At 39.5% G+C, this 24,297-nt stretch overlaps 3 protein-coding genes across 6 annotated transcripts in view; 1 reads left to right on the top strand and 2 right to left on the bottom strand.

The window, feature by feature from the left end:
• Positions 1 to 15,257, top strand: part of LOC131136858 (carcinoembryonic antigen-related cell adhesion molecule 5-like) — a 36,915-nt gene extending 21,658 nt beyond the window's left edge. The window contains exons 11-19 of the mRNA XM_058084151.1: positions 11,676 to 11,966; positions 12,073 to 12,348; positions 12,426 to 12,540; positions 12,704 to 12,861; positions 12,946 to 13,047; positions 13,138 to 13,206; positions 13,289 to 13,348; positions 13,419 to 13,481; positions 13,582 to 15,257. Coding sequence (XP_057940134.1) covers positions 11,676 to 11,966; positions 12,073 to 12,348; positions 12,426 to 12,540; positions 12,704 to 12,861; positions 12,946 to 13,047; positions 13,138 to 13,206; positions 13,289 to 13,348; positions 13,419 to 13,481; positions 13,582 to 13,646 — 1,199 coding nt within the window. The 3' untranslated portion in view covers positions 13,647 to 15,257. The remainder of the gene's footprint in view (positions 1 to 11,675; positions 11,967 to 12,072; positions 12,349 to 12,425; positions 12,541 to 12,703; positions 12,862 to 12,945; positions 13,048 to 13,137; positions 13,207 to 13,288; positions 13,349 to 13,418; positions 13,482 to 13,581) is intronic.
• Positions 12,144 to 17,962, bottom strand: LOC131136716 (C->U-editing enzyme APOBEC-2-like). Of its 2 annotated transcripts, none has more exons than XM_058083902.1 (4): positions 17,568 to 17,962; positions 16,289 to 16,469; positions 15,860 to 16,209; positions 12,144 to 13,299 (listed from the first exon to the last, which is right to left on the bottom strand). In XM_058083902.1, the coding sequence occupies exons 1-3, from the start codon at positions 17,834 to 17,836 to the stop codon at positions 15,862 to 15,864; spliced, it is 798 nt and encodes a 265-aa protein (XP_057939885.1). In that variant the 5' UTR covers positions 17,837 to 17,962; the 3' UTR covers positions 12,144 to 13,299; positions 15,860 to 15,861. The 2 variants fall into 2 exon arrangements, with proteins under 2 accessions (XP_057939885.1, XP_057939884.1); XM_058083901.1 differs by having other exon boundaries at positions 12,182 to 14,974.
• A 42-nt stretch (positions 17,963 to 18,004) lies between these two features.
• LOC131136699 (zinc finger BED domain-containing protein 4-like) overlaps positions 18,005 to 24,297 on the bottom strand; it is a 14,781-nt gene continuing 8,488 nt past the window's right edge. The window contains exons 5-6 of one of the 3 annotated variants that reach the window (XR_009131788.1): positions 23,088 to 24,276; positions 18,005 to 21,076 (exon numbers count right to left, since the gene is read on the bottom strand). Coding sequence is in view for 1 of the 3 variants with exons in the window: in XM_058083870.1 (XP_057939853.1) it covers positions 23,449 to 24,276 (828 nt within the window). In the remaining 2 variants the exon portion in view is untranslated. The other 2 variants (XR_009131789.1, XM_058083870.1) reach the window with 2 other exon arrangements.

Below are 24,297 nucleotides of genomic sequence, written 5' to 3' on the forward strand. Positions count from 1 at the left end.
TTTATGCCATTTTTGGATGCTCCTGGGGCTCCTGTTGAGTGTGTGTGAGGTTTCCCGTGTTTATTTTAACAGAAAAGTGCATTTTGAGCAAGTTAAAAAAACTGAAAAAAACGACATACTAACCCCTTACGTTTTTTTTCAAAAATTGACGCCCTAAAATTTGGGCATTTTATGCCATTTTTGGATGCTCCTGGGGCCCCTGTTGAGTGTGTGTGAGGTTTCCCGTGTTTATTTTAACAGAAAAGTGCATTTTGAGCAAGTTGAAAAAACTGAAAAAAACGACATACTAACCCCTTACGTTTTTTTTCAAAAATTGACGCCCTAAAATTTTGGCATTTTATGCCATTTTTGGATGCTCCTGGGGACCCTCTTGAGTGTGTGTGAGGTTTCCCGTGTTTATTTTAACAGAAAAGTGCATTTTGAGCAAGTTGAAAAAACTGAAAAAAACGACATACTAACCCCTTACGTTTTTTTTCAAAAATTGACGCCCTAAAATTTGGGCATTTTATGCCATTTTTGGATGCTCCTGGGGCCCCTGTTGAGTGTGTGTGAGGTTTCCCGTGTTTATTTTAACAGAAAAGTGCATTTTGAGCAAGTTGAAAAAACTGAAAAAAACGACATACTAACCCCTTACGTTTTTTTTCAAAAATTGACGCCCTAAAAGTTTGGCATTTTATGCCATTTTTGGATGCTCCTAGGGCCCCTGTTGAGTGTGTGTGAGGTTTCCCGTGTTTATTTTAACAGAAAAGTGCATTTTGAGCAAGTTGAAAAAACTGAAAAAAACGACATACTAACCCCTTACGTTTTTTTTCAAAAATTGACGCCCTAAAAGTTTGGCATTTTATGCCATTTTTGGATGCTCCTGGGGCCCCTGTTGAGTGTGTGTGAGGTTTCCCGTGTTTATTTTAACAGAAAAGTGCATTTTGAGCAAGTTGAAAAAACTGAAAAAAACGACATACTAACCCCTTACGTTTTTTTTCAAAAATTGACGCCCTAAAATTTTGGCATTTTATGCCATTTTTGGATGCTCCTGGGGACCCTCTTGAGTGTGTGTGAGGTTTCCCGTGTTTATTTTAACAGAAAAGTGCATTTTGAGCAAATTGAAAAAACTGAAAAAAACGACATACTAACCCCTTACGTTTTTTTTCAAAAATTGACGCCCTAAAGTTTTGGCATTTTATGCCATTTTTGGATGCTCCTGGGGACCCTCTTGAGTGTGTGTGAGGTTTCCCGTGTTTATTTTAACAGAAAAGTGCATTTTGAGCAAGTTGAAAAAACTGAAAAAAACGACATACTAACCCCTTACGTTTTTTTTCAAAAATTGACGCCCTAAAATTTGGGCATTTTATGCCATTTTTGGATGCTCCTGGGGCCCCTGTTGAGTGTGTGTGAGGTTTCCCGTGTTTATTTTAACAGAAAAGTGCATTTTGAGCAAGTTGAAAAAACTGAAAAAAACGACATACTAACCCCTTACGTTTTTTTTCAAAAATTGACGCCCTAAAATTTGGGCATTTTATGCCATTTTTGGATGCTCCTGGGGCCCCTGTTGAGTGTGTGTGAGGTTTCCCGTGTTTATTTTAACAGAAAAGTGCATTTTGAGCAAGTTGAAAAAACTGAAAAAAACGACATACTAACCCCTTACGTTTTTTTTCAAAAATTGACGCCCTAAAATTTGGGCATTTTATGCCATTTTTGGATGCTCCTGGGGCCCCTGTTGAGTGTGTGTGAGGTTTCCCGTGTTTATTTTAACAGAAAAGTGCATTTTGAGCAAGTTGAAAAAACTGAAAAAAACGACATACTAACCCCTTACGTTTTTTTTCAAAAATTGACGCCCTAAAATTTTGGCATTTTATGCCATTTTTGGATGCTCCTGGGGACCCTCTTGAGTGTGTGTGAGGTTTCCCGTGTTTATTTTAACAGAAAAGTGCATTTTGAGCAAGTTGAAAAAACTGAAAAAAACGACATACTAACCCCTTACGTTTTTTTTCAAAAATTGACGCCCTAAAATTTTGGCATTTTATGCCATTTTTGGATGCTCCTGGGGCCCCTGTTGAGTGTGTGTGAGGTTTCCCGTGTTTATTTTAACAGAAAAGTGCATTTTGAGCAAGTTGAAAAAACTGAAAAAAACGACATACTAACCCCTTACGTTTTTTTTCAAAAATTGACGCCCTAAAAGTTTGGCATTTTATGCCATTTTTGGATGCTCCTGGTGCCCCTGTTGAGTGTGTGTGAGGTTTCCCGTGTTTATTTTAACAGAAAAGTGCATTTTGAGCAAGTTGAAAAAACTGAAAAAAACGACATACTAACCCCTTACGTTTTTTTTCAAAAATTGACGCCCTAAAAGTTTGGCATTTTATGCCATTTTTGGATGCTCCTGGGGCCCCTCTTGAGTGTGTGTGATGTTTCCCGTGTTTATTTTAACAGAAAAGTGCATTTTGAGCAAGTTGAAAAAACTGAAAAAAACGACATACTAACCCCTTACGTTTTTTTTCAAAAATTGACGCCCTAAAATTTGGGCATTCTATGCCATTTCTGGATGCTCCTGGGGCCCCTGTTGAGTGTGTGTGAGGTTTCCCGTGTTTATTTTAACAGAAAAGTGCATTTTGAGCAAGTTGAAAAAACTGAAAAAAACGACATACTAACCCCTTACGTTTTTTTTCAAAAATTGACGCCCTAAAATTTTGGCATTTTATGCCATTTTTGGATGCTCCTGGGGCCCCTGTTGAGTGTGTGTGAGGTTTCCCGTGTTTATTTTAACAGAAAAGTGCATTTTGAGCAAGTTGAAAAAACTGAAAAAAAACGACATACTAACCCCTTACGTTTTTTTTCAAAAATTGACGCCCTAAAATTTGGGCATTTTATGCCATTTTTGGATGCTCCTGGGGCCCCTGTTGAGTGTGTGTGAGGTTTCCCGTGTTTATTTTAACAGAAAAGTGCATTTTGAGCAAGTTGAAAAAACTGAAAAAAACGACATACTAACCCCTTACGTTTTTTTTCAAAAATTGGCGCCCTAAAATTTTGGCATTTTATGCCATTTTTGGATGCTCCTGGGGCCCCTGTTGAGTGTGTGTGAGGTTTCCCGTGTTTATTTTAACAGAAAAGTGCATTTTGAGCAAGTTGAAAAAACTGAAAAAAAACGACATACTAACCCCTTACGTTTTTTTTCAAAAATTGACGCCCTAAAATTTTGGCATTTTATGCCATTTTTGGATGCTCCTGGGGCCCCTGTTGAGTGTGTGTGAGGTTTCCCGTGTTTATTTTAACAGAAAAGTGCATTTTGAGCAAGTTGAAAAAACTGAAAAAAACGACATACTAACCCCCTTACGTTTTTTTTCAAAAATTGACGCCCTAAAATTTGGGCATTTTATGCCATTTTTGGATGCTCCTGGGGCTCCTGTTGAGTGTGTGTGAGGTTTCCCGTGTTTATTTTAACAGAAAAGTGCATTTTGAGCAAGTTAAAAAAACTGAAAAAAACGACATACTAACCCCTTACGTTTTTTTTCAAAAATTGACGCCCTAAAATTTGGGCATTTTATGCCATTTTTGGATGCTCCTGGGGCCCCTGTTGAGTGTGTGTGAGGTTTCCCGTGTTTATTTTAACAGAAAAGTGCATTTTGAGCAAGTTGAAAAAACTGAAAAAAACGACATACTAACCCCTTACGTTTTTTTTCAAAAATTGACGCCCTAAAATTTTGGCATTTTATGCCATTTTTGGATGCTCCTGGGGACCCTCTTGAGTGTGTGTGAGGTTTCCCGTGTTTATTTTAACAGAAAAGTGCATTTTGAGCAAGTTGAAAAAACTGAAAAAAACGACATACTAACCCCCTTACGTTTTTTTTCAAAAATTGACGCCCTAAAATTTGGGCATTTTATGCCATTTTTGGATGCTCCTGGGGCTCCTGTTGAGTGTGTGTGAGGTTTCCCGTGTTTATTTTAACAGAAAAGTGCATTTTGAGCAAGTTAAAAAAACTGAAAAAAACGACATACTAACCCCTTACGTTTTTTTTCAAAAATTGACGCCCTAAAATTTGGGCATTTTATGCCATTTTTGGATGCTCCTGGGGCCCCTGTTGAGTGTGTGTGAGGTTTCCCGTGTTTATTTTAACAGAAAAGTGCATTTTGAGCAAGTTGAAAAAACTGAAAAAAACGACATACTAACCCCTTACGTTTTTTTTCAAAAATTGACGCCCTAAAATTTTGGCATTTTATGCCATTTTTGGATGCTCCTGGGGACCCTCTTGAGTGTGTGTGAGGTTTCCCGTGTTTATTTTAACAGAAAAGTGCATTTTGAGCAAGTTGAAAAAACTGAAAAAAACGACATACTAACCCCTTACGTTTTTTTTCAAAAATTGACGCCCTAAAATTTGGGCATTTTATGCCATTTTTGGATGCTCCTGGGGCCCCTGTTGAGTGTGTGTGAGGTTTCCCGTGTTTATTTTAACAGAAAAGTGCATTTTGAGCAAGTTGAAAAAACTGAAAAAAACGACATACTAACCCCTTACGTTTTTTTTCAAAAATTGACGCCCTAAAAGTTTGGCATTTTATGCCATTTTTGGATGCTCCTAGGGCCCCTGTTGAGTGTGTGTGAGGTTTCCCGTGTTTATTTTAACAGAAAAGTGCATTTTGAGCAAGTTGAAAAAACTGAAAAAAACGACATACTAACCCCTTACGTTTTTTTTCAAAAATTGACGCCCTAAAAGTTTGGCATTTTATGCCATTTTTGGATGCTCCTGGGGCCCCTGTTGAGTGTGTGTGAGGTTTCCCGTGTTTATTTTAACAGAAAAGTGCATTTTGAGCAAGTTGAAAAAACTGAAAAAAACGACATACTAACCCCTTACGTTTTTTTTCAAAAATTGACGCCCTAAAATTTTGGCATTTTATGCCATTTTTGGATGCTCCTGGGGACCCTCTTGAGTGTGTGTGAGGTTTCCCGTGTTTATTTTAACAGAAAAGTGCATTTTGAGCAAGTTGAAAAAACTGAAAAAAACGACATACTAACCCCCTTACGTTTTTTTTCAAAAATTGACGCCCTAAAATTTGGGCATTTTATGCCATTTTTGGATGCTCCTGGGGCTCCTGTTGAGTGTGTGTGAGGTTTCCCGTGTTTATTTTAACAGAAAAGTGCATTTTGAGCAAGTTAAAAAAACTGAAAAAAACGACATACTAACCCCTTACGTTTTTTTTCAAAAATTGACGCCCTAAAATTTTGGCATTTTATGCCATTTTTGGATGCTCCTGGGGACCCTCTTGAGTGTGTGTGAGGTTTCCCGTGTTTATTTTAACAGAAAAGTGCATTTTGAGCAAGTTGAAAAAACTGAAAAAAACGACATACTAACCCCTTACGTTTTTTTTCAAAAATTGACGCCCTAAAATTTGGGCATTTTATGCCATTTTTGGATGCTCCTGGGGCCCCTGTTGAGTGTGTGTGAGGTTTCCCGTGTTTATTTTAACAGAAAAGTGCATTTTGAGCAAGTTGAAAAAACTGAAAAAAACGACATACTAACCCCTTACGTTTTTTTCAAAAATTGACGCCCTAAAAGTTTGGCATTTTATGCCATTTTTGGATGCTCCTAGGGCCCCTGTTGAGTGTGTGTGAGGTTTCCCGTGTTTATTTTAACAGAAAAGTGCATTTTGAGCAAGTTGAAAAAACTGAAAAAAACGACATACTAACCCCTTACGTTTTTTTTCAAAAATTGACGCCCTAAAAGTTTGGCATTTTATGCCATTTTTGGATGCTCCTGGGGCCCCTCTTGAGTGTGTGTGATGTTTCCCGTGTTTATTTTAACAGAAAAGTGCATTTTGAGCAAGTTGAAAAAACTGAAAAAAACGACATACTAACCCCTTACGTTTTTTTTCAAAAATTGACGCCCTAAAATTTGGGCATTCTATGCCATTTTTGGATGCTCCTGGGGCCCCTGTTGAGTGTGTGTGAGGTTTCCCGTGTTTATTTTAACAGAAAAGTGCATTTTGAGCAAGTTGAAAAAACTGAAAAAAACGACATACTAACCCCTTACGTTTTTTTTCAAAAATTGACGCCCTAAAATTTTGGCATTTTATGCCATTTTTGGATGCTCCTGGGGCCCCTGTTGAGTGTGTGTGAGGTTTCCCGTGTTTATTTTAACAGAAAAGTGCATTTTGAGCAAGTTGAAAAAACTGAAAAAAACGACATACTAACCCCTTACGTTTTTTTTCAAAAATTGACGCCCTAAAAGTTTGGCATTTTATGCCATTTTTGGATGCTCCTGGTGCCCCTGTTGAGTGTGTGTGAGGTTTCCCGTGTTTATTTTAACAGAAAACTGCATTTTGAGCAAGTTGAAAAAACTGAAAAAAACGACATACTAACCCCTTACGTTTTTTTTCAAAAATTGACGCCCTAAAAGTTTGGCATTTTATGCCATTTTTGGATGCTCCTGGGGCCCCTCTTGAGTGTGTGTGATGTTTCCCGTGTTTATTTTAACAGAAAAGTGCATTTTGAGCAAGTTGAAAAAACTGAAAAAAACGACATACTAACCCCTTACGTTTTTTTTCAAAAATTGACGCCCTAAAATTTTGGCATTTTATGCCATTTTTGGATGCTCCTGGGGCCCCCGTTGAGTGTGTGTGAGGTTTCCCGTGTTTATTTTAACAGAAAAGTGCATTTTGAGCAAGTTGAAAAAACTGAAAAAAACGACATACTAAACCCTTACGTTTTTTTTCAAAAATTGACGCCCTAAAATTTTGGCATTTTATGCCATTTTTGGATGCTCCTGGTGCCCCTGTTGAGTGTGTGTGAGGTTTCCCGTGTTTATTTTAACAGAAAAGTGCATTTTGAGCAAGTTGAAAAAACTGAAAAAAACGACATACTAACCCCTTACGTTTTTTTTCAAAAATTGACGCCCTAAAAGTTTGGCATTTTATGCCATTTTTGGATGCTCCTGGGGCCCCTCTTGAGTGTGTGTGATGTTTCCCGTGTTTATTTTAACAGAAAAGTGCATTTTGAGCAAGTTGAAAAAACTGAAAAAAACGACATACTAACCCCTTACGTTTTTTTTCAAAAATTGACGCCCTAAAATTTGGGCATTTTATGCCATTTTTGGATGCTCCTGGGGCCCCCGTTGAGTGTGTGTGAGGTTTCCCGTGTTTATTTTAACAGAAAAGTGCATTTTGAGCAAGTTGAAAAAACTGAAAAAAACGACATACTAACCCCTTACGTTTTTTTTCAAAAATTGACGCCCTAAAAGTTTGGCATTTTATGCCATTTTTGGATGCTCCTGGTGCCCCTGTTGAGTGTGTGTGAGGTTTCCCGTGTTTATTTTAACAGAAAAGTGCATTTTGAGCAAGTTGAAAAAACTGAAAAAAACGACATACTAACCCCTTACGTTTTTTTTCAAAAATTGACGCCCTAAAATTTGGGCATTCTATGCCATTTCTGGATGCTCCTGGGGCCCCTGTTGAGTGTGTGTGAGGTTTCCCGTGTTTATTTTAACAGAAAAGTGCATTTTGAGCAAGTTGAAAAAACTGAAAAAAACGACATACTAACCCCTTACGTTTTTTTTCAAAAATTGACGCCCTAAAATTTGGGCATTTTATGCCATTTCTGGATGCTCCTGGGGCCCCTGTTGAGTGTGTGTGAGGTTTCCCGTGTTTATTTTAACAGAAAAGTGCATTTTAATCAAGTTGAAAAAACTGAAAAAAACGACATACTAACCCCTTACGTTTTTTTTCAAAAATTGACGCCCTAAAATTTGGGCATTTTCTGCCATTTTTGGATGCTCCTGGGGCCCCTCTTGAGTGTGTGTGAGGTTTCCCGTGTTTATTTTAACAGAAAAGTGCATTTTGAGCAAGTTGAAAAAACTGAAAAAAACGACATACTAACCCCTTACGTGTTTTTTCAAAAATTGACGCCCTAAAATTTGGGCATTTTATGCCATTTTTGGATGCTCCTGGGGCCCCTGTTGAGTGTGTGTTAGGTTTCCCGTGTTTATTTTAACAGAAAAGTGCATTTTGAGCAAGTTGAAAAAACTGAAAAAAACGACATACTAACCCCTTACGTTTTTTTTCAAAAATTGACGCCCTAAAATTTGGGCATTTTATGCCATTTCTGGATGCTCCTGGGGCCCCTGTTGAGTGTGTGTGAGGTTTCCCGTGTTTATTTTAACAGAAAAGTGCATTTTGAGCAAGTTGAAAAAACTGAAAAAAACGACATACTAACCCCTTACGTTTTTTTCAAAAATTGACGCCCTAAAATTTGGGCATTTTATGCCATTTTTGGATGCTCCTGGGGCCCCTGTTGAGTGTGTGTGAGGTTTCCCGTGTTTATTTTAACAGAAAAGTGCATTTTGAGCAAGTTGAAAAAACTGAAAAAAACGACATACTAACCCCTTACGTTTTTTTTCAAAAATTGACGCCCTAAAAGTTTGGCATTTATGCCATTTTTGGATGCTCCTGGGGCCCCTGTTGAGTGTGTGTGAGGTTTCCCGTGTTTATTTTAACAGAAAAGTGCATTTTGAGCAAGTTGAAAAAACTGAAAAAAACGACATACTAACCCCTTACGTTTTTTTTCAAAAATTGACGCCCTAAAATTTGGGCATTTTATGCCATTTTTGGATGCTCCTGGGGCCCCTGTTGAGTGTGTGTGAGGTTTCCCGTGTTTATTTTAACAGAAAAGTGCATTTTGAGCAAGTTGAAAAAACTGAAAAAAACGACATACTAACCCCTTACGTTTTTTTTCAAAAATTGACGCCTTAAAATTTGGGCATTTTATGCCATTTCTGGATGCTCCTGGGGCCCCTGTTGAGTGTGTGTGAGGTTTCCCGTGTTTATTTTAACAGAAAAGTGCATTTTGAGCAAGTTGAAAAAACTGAAAAAAACGACATACTAACCCCTTACGTTTTTTTTCAAAAATTGACGCCCTAAAATTTGGGCATTTTATGCCATTTTTGGATGCTCCTGGGGCCCCTGTTGAGTGTGTGTGAGGTTTCCCGTGTTTATTTTAACAGAAAAGTGCATTTTGAGCAAATTGAAAAAACTGAAAAAAACGACATACTAACCCCTTACGTTTTTTTTCAAAAATTGACGCCCTAAAATTTGGGCATTTTATGCCATTTCTGGATGCTCCTGGGGCCCCTGTTGAGTGTGTGTGAGGTTTCCCGTGTTTATTTTAACAGAAAAGTGCATTTTGAGCAAGTTGAAAAAACTGAAAAAAACGACATACTAACCCCTTACGTTTTTTTCAAAAATTGACGCCCTAAAATTTGGGCATTTTATGCCATTTTTGGATGCTCCTGGGGCCCCTGTTGAGTGTGTGTGAGGTTTCCCGTGTTTATTTTAACAGAAAAGTGCATTTTGAGCAAGTTGAAAAAACTGAAAAAAACGACATACTAACCCCTTACGTTTTTTTTCAAAAATTGACGCCTTAAAATTTGGGCATTTTATGCCATTTCTGGATGCTCCTGGGGCCCCTGTTGAGTGTGTGTGAGGTTTCCCGTGTTTATTTTAACAGAAAAGTGCATTTTGAGCAAGTTGAAAAAACTGAAAAAAACGACATACTAACCCCTTACGTTTTTTTTCAAAAATTGACGCCCTAAAATTTGGGCATTTTATGCCATTTTTGGATGCTCCTGGGGCCCCTGTTGAGTGTGTGTGAGGTTTCCCGTGTTTATTTTAACAGAAAAGTGCATTTTGAGCAAGTTGAAAAAACTGAAAAAAACGACATACTAACCCCTTACGTTTTTTTTCAAAAATTGACGCCCTAAAATTTGGGCATTTTATGCCATTTTTGGATGCTCCTGGGGCCCCCGTTGAGTGTGTGTGAGGTTTCCCGTGTTTATTTTAACAGAAAAGTGCATTTTGAGCAAGTTGAAAAAACTGAAAAAAACGACATACTAAACCCTTACGTTTTTTTTCAAAAATTGACGCCCTAAAAGTTTGGCATTTTATGCCATTTTTGGATGCTCCTGGGGCCCCTCTTGAGTGTGTGTGATGTTTCCCGTGTTTATTTTAACAGAAAAGTGCATTTTGAGCAAGTTGAAAAAACTGAAAAAAACGACATACTAACCCCTTACGTTTTTTTTCAAAAATTGACGCCCTAAAATTTGGGCATTTTATGCCATTTTTGGATGCTCCTGGGGCCCCCGTTGAGTGTGTGTGAGGTTTCCCGTGTTTATTTTAACAGAAAAGTGCATTTTGAGCAAGTTGAAAAAACTGAAAAAAACGACATACTAACCCCTTACGTTTTTTTTCAAAAATTGACGCCCTAAAATTTGGGCATTTTATGCCATTTCTGGATGCTCCTGGGGCCCCTGTTGAGTGTGTGTGAGGTTTCCCGTGTTTATTTTAACAGAAAAGTGCATTTTGAGCAAGTTGAAAAAACTGAAAAAAACGACATACTAACCCCTTACGTTTTTTTCAAAAATTGACGCCCTAAAATTTGGGCATTTTATGCCATTTTTGGATGCTCCTGGGGCCCCTGTTGAGTGTGTGTGAGGTTTCCCGTGTTTATTTTAACAGAAAAGTGCATTTTGAGCAAGTTGAAAAAACTGAAAAAAACGACATACTAACCCCTTACGTTTTTTTTCAAAAATTGACGCCCTAAAAGTTTGGCATTTATGCCATTTTTGGATGCTCCTGGGGCCCCTGTTGAGTGTGTGTGAGGTTTCCCGTGTTTGTTTTAACAGAAAAGTGCATTTTGAGCAAGTTGAAAAAACTGAAAAAAACGACATACTAACCCCTTACGTTTTTTTTCAAAAATTGACGCCCTAAAATTTGGGCATTTTATGCCATTTTTGGATGCTCCTGGGGCCCCCGTTGAGTGTGTGTGAGGTTTCCCGTGTTTATTTTAACAGAAAAGTGCATTTTGAGCAAGTTGAAAAAAATGAAAAAAACGACATACTAACCCCTTACGTTTTTTTTCAAAAATTGACGCCCTAAAATTTGGGCATTTTATGCCATTTTTGGATGCTCCTGGTGCCCCTCTTGAGTGTGTGTGAGGTTTCCCGTGTTTATTTTAACAGAAAAGTGCATTTTGAGCAAGTTGAAAAAACTGAAAAAAACGACATACTAACCCCTTACGTTTTTTTTCAAAAATTGACGCCCTAAAATTTTGGCATTTTATGCCATTTTTGGATGCTCCTGGGGCCCCTGTTGAGTGTGTGTGAGGTTTCCCGTGTTTATTTTAACAGAAAAGTGCATTTTGAGCAAGTTGAAAAAACTGAAAAAAACGACATACGCCCTTACGTTTTTTTTGAAAAATTGACGCCCTAAAAGTTTGGCATTTTATGCCATTTTTGGATGCTCCTGGGGCCCCTGTTGAGTGTGTGTGAGGTTTCCCGTGTTTTTTGACCAGAAAAGTGCATTAAAAGGAAGTTGAAAAAAATGAAAAAAACGACATACTAACCCCTTACGTTTTTTGTCAAAAATCACTGCCCTCGAACATTGGCATTTTATGCCCTTTTTGGGTCCTCCTGGGGCCCCCGTTGAGTGTGTGTGAGGTTTCCCGTGTTTTTTTGACCAAAAAAGTGCATTCGAAAAAGTTGAAAAAAACTGAAAAAAACGACATACTAACCCCTTACGTTTTTTGTCAAAAATTGACACCCTAAAATTTTGGCATTTTATGCCATTTTTGGGTGCTCCTGGGGCCCCTGTTGAGTGTGTGTGAGTTTTTTTGTGATTGTCTTTTTGTTTGTTTGTTGTTTTAGAAATTCCTGTTCCATCTTTGTCCCTCGGCACTGAATGGGTGGACGTGTTCCCTACTGAGAGCGTGACACTGAGCTGTGAAATAACAAAAACTTCTGATTGGATGTATACGTGGCAAAGGGACGGTCAGGCGATCCAAAGAGATGCCGGTGTGTCTTTGGGGTCGGATGGACGGACTCTGTCCATCGTCTCTGCTTCATCCCATCACCAAGGACAATACAGCTGCTCAGGAAAGCTGAAAAGCAGATCTGTCAGCAGCGATTCTTCATCTGGAGTAGAAATCCTTGTCTATGGTGAGTTTTGGAACACTTTTCCAAAAGTTATTCCCTTTAGAACCGTACAGAACCATGCACATTTTAGCTGTTTATACAAATCTAATCATTATTTTTTCCTTTTTAGACCACAAACCCCAAATAGTTCTGGTGCAGGACCCCAACTATATTTTAATGCACGATGGCGATTCAGTCTCCTATAGCTGTCATGTCAATGTCTCCTCCGGATGGGAATATCGCTGGTACAAAGATGACGCTCCACTTCCTGTATCTGGAAACAACTACACCATAAGTCCTGTCTCGGTAAGAAACACCGGATCATACCAATGTCAAGCAATAAGAGGGAGAACCAGCGGTATCTATCAGACGCAGCAAAGTGTGCCTTTAAGGCTCCAAGTTGAAGGTGTGTTGTGCTTCGGAAATTTCTTGGAATCAACAACCGGATCTTTCATTTAGGAAGTTCTAATACTGTTTCTGCAGAGCGTCCGTCAGCAAATATCGTCGTCTTAACCGGCTGGTCTGAGGTCTTCTCCACTGATAGTCTGGTGCTCCAGTGTGAGGTCAAAGGAAGTGAGGACACATGGAACTACACATGGTAATGTAAAGCGACTATTAAGTAGACTTAGATATCATTTAATGGTCTTCTGTTTCGTAAAGGCAGAGCTTTTAGTCCAACACCGGGTCTGAGTAGACCGTGTTGTACCCAACGGTAGATCTTTGAGGACTTTCACGGAAACTGAAAAATATGCAAACAACAGGTTCAGGAAGGGGGACAGGATTGGGAACTCATCTTCGGACAAATACACAGTTACACCCCAAAACGACCCGGAGCAGAGTCAATACACTTGCCGGGGGATTCGAACCGGGAGACCCGCTTACTCTTCAGAAAGTTATTCTCTCACAACAAAGAATCTTTGTAAGTTTTATCGTTTTTTTTTTTTTTTTTTTGATTTTTTTTTTTTTAAATCTACAAGTCATGTTCTAATTTTTGACCTCATAGTGTTGAAGAGGCGGGTTCTTCTTTCAATATCCGGGTGTATCCTCTTTGGAATTGTCGCCGTTTTCTGCGGATGCGTTATTCTAAAAATTACCAGGAAAACAGGTGCGTTTAAAAATAAGTCTATAAAAAAAAAAATTAAAAAAACACCACACACACACAATAACTAGATATATTTTTAATCGAATCTTGCAGATGACAATGAAGATAGGCCGGAGGACGGCGAAATGTTCCTCACCATGGCTCAGCTGAAGGATCGAGTTGGTATGGCGACAAAACACCGGTCTTTCGGTGTTGGTGCGTTCACGTGTTCACGTGTGTTTACGTCCTTCTATCTTGATTGCAGATGTTCCTTGTCTATTGGTTGATTACATCACAGATACAGAACTCAATGCGCCAGCAAAAGGTCGACAGAAAAGTCTTATTATTCTTTAACCGGAAGCTCATTCCTCACTTTGGTTATTTTTGACGTGCAGAAAGCGAGGACATTATGTGCAGTGAAACAACGCAGCTACCTGAAATCAAACAGGAAGACCAGGGTAACCCAGTCATAGATAATATTTATTATAAGAGTATTATAAGAGTATTATGAGAGTATTAAAGTGGACTGTATTGCTAATTCTGCTTGTGTTTTTCCAGCCGTGACAACGGAGAGCACTGACACACCAAAGGAAGATGGCGCTCTGCTTTCCTTTCAACGCTGAACCCCCCCCCTTGACCATGCATGCATTTCAATTTTAAAAATCTATGGAAAATTGGGTAGTCGAAATAGAAAAGTCAAACTATTTAACTCTTGGTGGTGTCAATAAAAAGTCAAATAGCGAGTTTGTTTGCTGGATTTTGGGGGGTATTCTAAATAGTATATTGTTTTTTTTAATTGAAAAATGGCAATAAAAAAATTTGATATTGATAAATTTTTTGATAAATTTTTTTAACAAATTTTTGGATACATTTTTGATAAATTGATAAATTCATTTCATCCTGCCTGTAAATATTCTCATTCATCCAGGTCATTGAATCGATAACAACTTATCAGACTCGAGCTGTCCTATCTAGTCATACTACAGCTGTCCTAGGTTCTCAACGGGAGTGACCAGGATAGATAGGATCAGGAACAAGTACACTTAATAAGAACATTACATGTTAGAGACCCTAGAGAGAGAGAGGCCAGACTGATGGTTGGGAACTGGAGGTAGCAGAGACGAGGATGCTGAGGTTCTCATTGGGAGTGACCATGATAGATAGGATCAGGAACAAGTACATCATAAGAACACTACATGTTAGAGAACTGGGAGAGAGAGAGGCCAGACTGATGGTTGGGAACTGAAGGTAGCAGAGATGAGGATGCTGAGGTTCTCAACGGGAGTGACCAGGATGGATAGGATCAGGAAGGAGTACATCAGAGGGACATTACATGTTAGAGGCCTTGGAGAGAGAGGCCAGACTGATGGTTGGGAACTGGAGGTAGCAGAGACGAGGATGCTGAGGTTCTCATTGGGAGTGACCAGGATGGATAGGATCAGGAAGGTGTACATCAGAGGGACATTACATGTTAGAGACCTTGGAGAGAGAGAGAGGCCAGACTGATGGTTGGGAACTGGAGGTAGCAGAGATGAGGCTGCTGAGGTTCTCCACGGGAGTGACCAGGATGAATAGGATCAGGAACAAGTACACTTAATAAGAACATTACATGTTAGAGACCTTGGAGAGAGAGAGAGAGGCCAGACTGATGGTTGGGAACCGGAGGTAGCAGAGATGAGTCAGCTGAGGTTCTCAACGGGAGTGACCAGGATGGATAGGATCGGGAACAAGTACACGTTAGAGACCTTGGAGATAAAGTCAGTTATCGGCCAGACTGAGACGGTCGGGACATGTCCAGAGGAGAGATAGTGAAGATATCGGTAGAAGGTAGGAGGCGTAGAAGAAGACCAAAGAGGAGGAGGTTTATGGATGTAGTGAAGGAGGACATGGAGGTAGTCGGTAGTCGAGAAGACAGGGTTGGACGGAGGAGATTGATTTGCTGTGGCGACCCCTGAAGGGTAAAGCCCAAAGAGAAAGAAGAAGAAGAAGAAGAAGAAGAAGAAGAAAAAGTGTATTTTTTAAACGTAAACACACGGTTCCTCACATAAACAACAGATAGATTATATGGAGGACCAAAACTGCCAAAATAATAAATAAATAAATAAATAAATAAATAAATAAATAAATAAATAAATAAATAAATAAATAAATAAATAAATAAATAAATAAATAAATACATAAATAAATAAATAAATAAATAAATAAATAAATAAATAAATAAATAAATAAATAAAAGTGGTAATAAAACAAAAATGAAAAAAAAAATCAAAAAATTAAATACAAAAACATTAATATAAATGGAAATAAAAACAAAAATAAAAAAATATATACATAAATAAATAAATTTATTCATTGATATGTAATTCTATTTATATATTTATTTTTGTATTTATTTCTACATTTATTTTTGTATTTCTTTCTACATTTATTTTTGTCTTTATTTTTAATTTTTGAATCTTGTTTTTTTATTTTTGTATTTATTTTTGCTTTTATTTATTTATTTATGTATATATTTTTTTATTTTTGTTTTTATTTCTATTTCTATTTATTTTTGTGTATTTAATTTTTTTATTTTTTTTCATTTTTGTTTTTATTTTCACTTTTATTTATTTATTATTTTGGCAGTTTTGGTCCTCCATAGATTACAGTAGATCACACTAGATACATTTTCAATAGCCTGTTAATGTAATTCTAATCGCAGCTTGTTGTGATAAATACGTTGGTAGATGAATAAAAAATATATTTTTCCCCGTGAAATAATTCAAATAAAATATGCAACACGACAGTATTTAAATATAAAAAGTCCTCCAACTGAAAAGGTTTCTGCAGGACTCACATTTACTTGAGGATATCAGCCAGTTTCTCCACGTAATAGTTGTAGTTTTCCTGACAATCCTCCCAGGGCGTAAAACTCTGCTCCTCCTTCTCCACGTAGTTCTCCCAAACGTACAGGAAGTCAGACGGTTTCATCATCCTCACTTTGCAGCCGGCGTTCACCAAAGCCTTGATGCCTTCAACGATCTCCGGGTCTTCCCAATCAAAAAGCCGGGAGCAGAATATACACAAACGGACCTTTTTGCGTTGCTGGAGGATGTTAGCCAACTTAGTAGAACAAGCCACACATGGACTAGAAGACATGTACCATGTGACTTCATATTCTTGGGAACTGTTGCTGTTCGGGAGCACCTGGAAAAGGAAATACGTGTAAGCGGAAAAAAAAAGCATGCGTATCAATGCACGCACAGCTGAGGCTGCAGTAAATTACTCGCTGAAAGAAAGCCTCTTCAGCGTGAGCCGTGGCATGTTCATCCTCCAGATAACCTTGCAGAGGCTCTGCGGTGCCTCCTGGCGTGTCCACTCGGTAGCACAGCAAGGTCTTGTTCCGCCCGGATGAGTACTCCACATTCCTGAATTGGAATTTGAAGTAGAACGGGCTCATCTGTTCCCTGGCAGAAAGTAAAAAAAAAAAATGCATTGAAATCGCATTGAATGCACAAAGTAATAAAGCATTGCAATGTGTGTACCATTCAAACAGGGGTAACACAGAAAACACATACTGTACTAATTAATGTCTTACTGTCTAGTACAAATACTCCACGCTCTTTATTGCTCTCTGGTTCTACCATATCTTACTTATTGTGTGGAAATATGAGCTAATAACTATAAAAAAAACAATCTTCACTGGCTAAATGTACTGCAAAAAAGGCCAGTAAGGATAATTCATAATGCCGCCTACAAAGAACATACTAACTCCTTATTTTCTAAAATCATAAATACTTCAACTTGCTGATATAGTTCATCTTCAAACAGCTAAAATAATGCATAAGGCTAAAAATTATACCAATTAGCTAAAAATGTCATCCAATACTTCTCTACAAGAGAGGAGAAATATGATCTCAGGGAAGAAGTACATTTGAAACACTTCTATGCTAGGACTACGTTAGCGTTAGCATAGCATTTCAGTATGTGGAATCAAACTATGGAATGGATTGAGTAAGGGAATCAAACAATGCACAACGATGAGCCAATTCAAGAAACAATACAAGCAGTTGATGTTTGCTAAATACAAAAAAAAAAATAATAATAATAATAATTAAAAAAAATAATTTAAAAAAATAATTAAAAAAATAATTAAAAAAAATAATTTAAAAAATTAAATTATATTAGGAAATATATATATATATATGTATATATATGTATAATAGGAAAAAAACAACAAAAAACCTTAAACTGTATTATGGAAAGCAGGAGGTGAACAAATGTAACAGTTACTGATTGTAAAAGTACCAGATGGAGGGGTAGGATTTAATAAGCTTTGCTTCTTCCTACTCCTTTTGGACATGTGGAACTGGGAACTGATTATGGGATGCACTCAATTGTAATCTGATGCATGTTCAAATGAAATAAAACCATTACCATTACCATTACCATTACCATTACCATTACCATATATATTTATATATATTATTAGTGCTGGTTTAAGTGCCTGGCATCCTTCCTCAGAACAGACGTATGTACACAGAAAGACCGAGCATCTTACCCACCCTACCACGATCTCAAACGGCGGCAGTTCGAAAGGCACAAACTCTCCGTTTCCGTCGTTTTTCTTCACCTCCTCGCCTGCTGCACCTCCAGCGTTCCCGTTCGTCTTCTCCTCTTCCACCGGAGCAGGAACCTTCTCTGGCTTTTTCACAACTTTATCCTGCTGCCTTTTCAAACCTTTACCCTTTTCTTTTTCCTTCTCATCGGTGGGCTTGTTCTCCGTTTTCTTCTCCTTCCGCTTCACACTGACTCGACTGTTTCTGTCGGCCATGTTTTTTGCAAGAGCAAGAGAGAGTGAGGGAGGGAGAGTGGATGGAAGTGGAGTGATAACCCAAGTGCATCAACAGAAATAGAAGCTATTGTGACCTGAGTCATATCCAGAGCATGTCTGGCTGGGGCTGGCTTTTCTGAACCCCCCCCCCCCCCCCCCCCCCCCGTTTGATGCTGAAAGGGTGTACCGAATTACAAAAGTAGAACAGGGCTGAACAAACTGTACAAACTGTACGGACATCAGCATTTGGTTGGATCCAGAACCCTGACTTCAATCCCTTCTTTTGTGATGAACCACCACAAAGATGTCCTCTCTCAGGTAGAATATCGGTGATCTCTGACAAAATGGACAAAAAGTCCATCAAGACCTCAAGAAAATCTTCGAGAAAGTCTTAAGACGCCGTTACGGCTGCAAAGGCCCAACTTCACGGTGTTCATACAATGAGCGAGTAAAGGATCGACCGATATATCGGGACAATATTTGTGTTTTTTCCCTTGAATCGGTATCAGCCGATACGCACATGTGTTCGCCGATATATTTTGATTTACAGTCAGGCATCCGCCGGGGTCCACTGGGACAACGAGAAAGCCCAAAAACATCACATACCAACGCAACTGACAAATAAAAGAAAAAAAAAAAACTAAAAACTATGCAACTTTAACTACAAACTGACAAAGTATTTACATCGACGGTGCCGCAAAGCATGCCGGGAACCAGGAAGTGCTCCGCGTTGATAATGCCGTTTAAGACAGCTGAATCCTACTGTGTTCAGTGTTTACGTTTCAATAAATATTTATTTAAACATGACACCTGTAATATTTGTTATCATTTTTTCATGTAAATTCAGGGATCAAAAGCAGTATCGGCCACAAATATCGGCACCAAGCAAAATCGGCCATCGGCTAAGGGTGATGGAAAATGGTAATGGTTTTATTTCATTTGAACATGCATCAGATTCCAATTGAGTGCATCCCATAATCAGTTCCCAGTTCCACATGTCCAAAAGGAGTAGGAAGAAGCAAAGCTTATTAAATCCTACCCCTCCATCTGGTACTTTTACAATCACTAACTGTTACATTTGTTCACTTCCTGCTTTCCTAATATAATTTAAGTTTTTTTATTTTTTATTATAATTTTTTTATAATTTTTTTTATTATTATTATTATTTTTTTTATTTTGATATGGATCAGATTCCAAATGAGTGCATCCCATAATCAGTTCCCAGTTCCACATGTCCAAAAGGAGTAGGAAGAAGCAAAGCTTATTAAATCCTACCCCTCCATCTGGTAATTTTACAATCACTAACTGTTACATTTGTTCACCTCCTGCTTTCCATAATACAGTTTAAGGTTTTTTGGTTTTTCCCTAATATACATATATATATATACATATATATTTTCTAATATAATTTAATTTTTTAAATTATTTAAAAAAAATATATATATTTTTTTATTTTTTTGTAATTTTTATTTTTATTTTGGTATGGATCAGATTCCAAATGAGTGCATCCCATAATCAGTTCCCAGTTCCACATGTCCAAAAGGAGTAGGAAGAAGCAAAGCTTATTAAATCCTACCCCTCCATCTGGTACTTTTACAATCAGTAACTGTTACATTTGTTCACTTCCTGCTTTCCTAATATAATTTAAGTATTTTTTACTTTATTTTATATTTTTATTAATTTTTATTTTTTTATTTATTTTTTTATTTATTTATTTTTTTTAATTTTTTTTTTTGTCAAATACCAAAGTAGTGATTTTAGAAATAAGCCGATAGTATGTTCTCTGTAGGCGGCATTATGAATTATCCTTACTGGCCTTTTTTTGCAGTACATTTAGCGAGTGAAGATTGCTTTTTTTTATATAGTTATTATCCCATATTTCCACACAATAAGTAAGATATGGTAGAATCAGAGAACAATAAAGAGTGTGGAGTGATTTCTGACTTGAGAACAAATTTTTGCTTTGTTGAAAACTGAAATATTTCTGGCCACTTTTATGTTGTATATTTGTAATATGAGGTTTCCAGTTGCGTGTCCTTTCTGCTGTTAGCAAACAGCATGATTTTAGCTTTACTTAGGCGTGTAAAAAATCGGTATCGGCATCGGCTCCCCAAAAAAAAAACATATCGGTCGATCCCTAATTCGGACGTCGCCTAACTGTCAGCAGTTCAGCAACAGGCAGGTTATTAATAACAGTCGGACTGTTTACACGCGCGTGTGTACGCGGTTACCAAGGCGCCCTTGATACGGAACACCACTTTTGTTTTTGCCAACTCCTCTACTGTCCTGCAGCACTAAGCAATAAGCCGACTAGCCCCCCCCCCCCCAACACCATCCCCCTAAATAGACCCCGTCTGGGCTCTGTGCTGTCCACACAGAAAATGACGAGTGGGGACGTCTGTGTCTCGTTTGTGTCATGAATAGGAAAAAGGCATCACAGCATCTGTCGCACCGGTTCACAGATTGGGGGAGGGGAAGAAGTGCTTCTGCAAATGCATATATATATATATATATATATATATATATATATATATATATATATGTGTGCGGCTTCCCTGCATTGCAGATGTAATAACCTGGCATGACGAGATTAAAGCAGAGGGCACGGGCATCCAATTACAATTTCCTCCCATCCCTCGGCATCACTCCGGGGCCAAGTAATTCATTTGAGAGGCAATTACCAATAGGAGAGCTGCATTGCCGGATGGTCTAAGTCAAATGGATGAGCTGTCACGGTCTGGTGGGTGGAGAGAGAGAAAGAGAGAGAGAGCGATACCGAGGCTCTTGAAGCTGCACAGATAATCAACAATACACTCGTGTGATTAAACAGCACACAAACAAAGCATCGGGAATATGAGATATGAAGTAGCGTCATATCCAAAAGCTCCAAAAGGGATATTTTATGTAGTTTTCAACAAAAAAACAGGCGGAATTAACGATATGTAATCCCACTAAGATCCCACTAACAGAATCAATGCTAATGGAACTTGTCATTCTACACCACGGGTGGGAAAATTACATCCCGGGGGCCACACGCGGCCCACCAAGCGTTTCAATCCGGCCTGCCAATTGCTTTTAAGTATTCCGACTTTTAACATACCAGCCGGCATCATGATTTGACATTTACCTCCGCTTATCCGGGTCCAAGTCGCGGGGGGCGGCAGTCTCAGTAGCGTCCCCGGCCCCCAGCCACCTCCTCCATCTCCACACCGGGAAGACACCAAAGCGTTCCCAAGCCAGCTGTGAGACATAATTCCCTCCATTTGTGTCCTAGGTCTGCCCCCGGGGGGGTGCTTTTTCCCCAGCTGGGCATGCCCGGAACGCCTCCCCGGGGAGGCCCGAGCCACCTCAATTGACTCCTCTCGATGTGAAGGAGAAGCGGTTCTATTCCGAGCACCTCACGGATGGCTGAGTTCCTCACACTAAGTGTCTTATTTAGTAAAAAAAAAAAAATGGAGGCTATCCCAGCTGTCTTGGGTACCCGGAGAAAACCCACACACCCACGGGGAGAACATGTAGACTCCACACAGAAATGTCCGAGGGTGGGGAAAGACAAAATAAGTAGCCAAAAAGTTACCACTTCCACACAAAATAGGAGGAGAACTCATTCATTTTCTACTAGGTGCTGGAGCCTATCCCAGCTATCTTATTCGGGCCAGAGGCGTGGTCCACCCTGGACTGGTCGCCAGCCAATCACATGGCACATATAGACAAACAACCATTCACACTCACATTCATACCTATGGACAATTTGGAGTCGCTAATTAACCTAGCATGTTTTTGGAATGTGGGAGGAAACCGGAGTACCCGGAAAAAAAAAACACACAAACTCCACACAGAGATGGCCGAAGGTGGGGAAAGACAAAATAAGTATCCAAGAAGTTACCACTTCCACACAAAATAGGAGGAGAACTCATTCATTCATTCATTTTCTACTGCTTTTCCTCACAAGGGTTGCGGGGTGCTGGAGCCTATCCCAGCTTTTTTCGGGGCGAGAGGCGGGGTACACCCTGGACTGGTGGCCAGCCAATCACAGGGCACATATAGACAAACAACCATTCACACTCACATTCATACCTATGGACAATTTGGAGTCGCTAATTAACCTAGCATGTTTTTTGTGGAATGTGGGAGGAAACCGGAGCACCCGGAGAAAACCCACGCATGCACGGGGAGAACATGCAAACTCCACACAGAGATGGCCGAGAATGGGGAAAGACAACATAAGTAGCCAAAAAGTTACCACTTCCACACAAAATAGGAGGAGAACTCATTAATTCATTCATTTTCTACTGCTTTTCCTCACAAAAAGCAGTAGGTGCTGGAGCCTATCCCAGCTGTCTTATTCGGGCCAGAGGCGTGGTCCACCCTGGACTGGTGGCCAGCCAATCACAGGGCACATATAGACAAACAACCATTCACACTCACATTCATACCTATGGACAATTTGGAGTCGCTAATTAACCTAGCATGTTTTTTGTGGAATGTGGGAGGAAAACGGAGTACCCGGAAAAAAAAACACACAAACTCCACACAGAGATGGCCGAAGGTGGGGAAAGACAAAATAAGTATCCAAGAAGTTACCATTTCCACACAAAATAGGAGGAGAACTCATTCATTCATTCATTTTCTACTGCTTTTCCTCACAAAAAGCAGTAGGTGCTGGAGCCTATCCCAGCTGTCTTATTCGGGCGAGAGGCGTGGTCCAATCACATGGCACATATAGACAAACAACCATTCACACTCACATTCATACCTATGGACAATTTGGAGTCGCTAATTAACCTAGCATGTTTTTTGTGGAATGTGGGAGGAAACCGGAGTACCCAAAAAAAAAACCACACAAACTCCACACAGAGATGGCCGAGGGTGGAATCGAACCCTTGTCTCCTAGCTGTGAGGTCTACGCGCTAACCACTCGACCACCGTGCCGCCTATTCAGAAACAGTATTTTTGTAATGAATCCATCGCGCACAAAGAAAACAAAAGAAGCGGAATAAGTACCAAATAGTACAACTTTAAAAGATACTACATTCCAGTACTTTATTAGTAGAATAGAAGCATTATTGACTGATTTCTCAGGGCATTCAATTAATTGCAACTTAATAATTCAGGTTGGTTTCCAAATACATTTCGCTTCTAATCCGAGTAGGCCTCACCGCAACAATGCAGTACAGGAATGTACCAAATTTGACATGGGGGTAACTAAACCGATTGAATGAATGAGAGTATTTCACGGGGCATTACTTACTGACACACCGTGTTCTGTATCTCCGAATGTCAAATTACTTCTTCTTCGGCTAATGCTCCACTCCACTCCAAGTATTTGTACAATGATGTAGTACACTGTAGAATAGAAAGTACATGTCAATTAAATACAATTGGAGATGTTGTTCCATATGCTAAAGGCGTTTAAAAAAAACAATAAAAATATCAAATAAATTCCTGTCAATGTTATGATTGGTTTAGGGATGAAGATGGCGTTCATAAACCAAAACATTGCAACGGAATGCCTCAAAAATATAAACGAGGCCTCATCTTTGAAGATGGATCCAACCACAATTGGTCGTGTTCTTCAGCGTAGCGAGAAGCTTCATGGAAAAAAAAAAATACTATGTCCAAAGTAATCTGTAGTTGGCTTTGAGGTATACGAGCGTCTCCAGGTTCTTTGGTAGGACACATGCTCTCTCGGGGCGCAGGCAGTGGTCGGCGTGGTGGAAGATGCTTTCCACGGCGGTGCCGCAAGCAGGTACGGTAAACGCCCTCTTGGCCACCTGGGAGAGGATTGGGAAGTCAATGCTTTTCCGCCTCCAGTAATGCAGAGCGTCTTCGTCTGTGGGTTCCTCACGCAGGTAGACGCCCAGCTCTTGCTCCAAACTCTTGGCCTGACTCACGGGTCTCTGCTTGATGAAGGAGAAGAGCTTGCAGGGCCGCGTCAGAGACGACACGGACGACGGCGTCGGTGCTGGAGATACGCGGGAATGAGGATATCGATCCGTGTTGGAGTCCGCGGAATGTTTTGATAATTCCTCGAGAAGAACTTGTCGGTGCCAATCCGGGTTGCTGCTCCATGTGAGCTTGAACTGGGGGTCCAGAGTGGTGGCGGTGATGTAGAGTGGGTTCTCCAGGATAGGAGCCAAGTGACGTTCTGCGGCTTGGCTGAGGCTCGCTAGGAGAGACGGGCAATGTGGAGTTGATGTCTCGGAGAGATGTTTACGTAGGCCCAAGACACATGGAAGAGCCAGACTGATGGAGACGTGTCTATCGGCGTTTACGTCTGCAGGTCGCTCCCCACACACCATGTCCCACGCTTCCATGAAGGGCTCCAAAGTGTCAGTGAGCTCCCTCAGCAGGGCTCGTTCTGAAACACCCAGCACCGTTTCCCCTGGACCGCTCATCTCCTCTAAGATCTCCATGGACTCCAGCAGCCGTCGCAGCGCCTGAACCCCAACATGAATACA

The sequence above is a fragment of the Doryrhamphus excisus genome, chromosome 10 (assembly GCF_030265055.1).
Source record: "Doryrhamphus excisus isolate RoL2022-K1 chromosome 10, RoL_Dexc_1.0, whole genome shotgun sequence".
NCBI classification, from domain to species: Eukaryota; Metazoa; Chordata; class Actinopteri; order Syngnathiformes; family Syngnathidae; genus Doryrhamphus; species Doryrhamphus excisus.

What these genes read in the sequence shown, in the direction of transcription:
- LOC131136716 (XM_058083902.1), bottom strand. Translation starts at nt 17,836, where the DNA reads ATGGCCGACAGAAACAGTCGAGTCAGTGTGAAGCGGAAGGAGAAGAAA. An exon ending in CCGTTTGAGATCGTGGTAGG is followed by an intron (nt 16,470 to 17,567) that starts GTGGGTAAGATG and finishes ACTTTCTGCCAG; the next exon opens with GGAACAGATGAGCCCGTTCT. An exon ending in AAGAGGCTTTCTTTCAGCGA is followed by an intron (nt 16,210 to 16,288) that starts GTAATTTACTGC and finishes TTCCTTTTCCAG; the next exon opens with GTGCTCCCGAACAGCAACAG.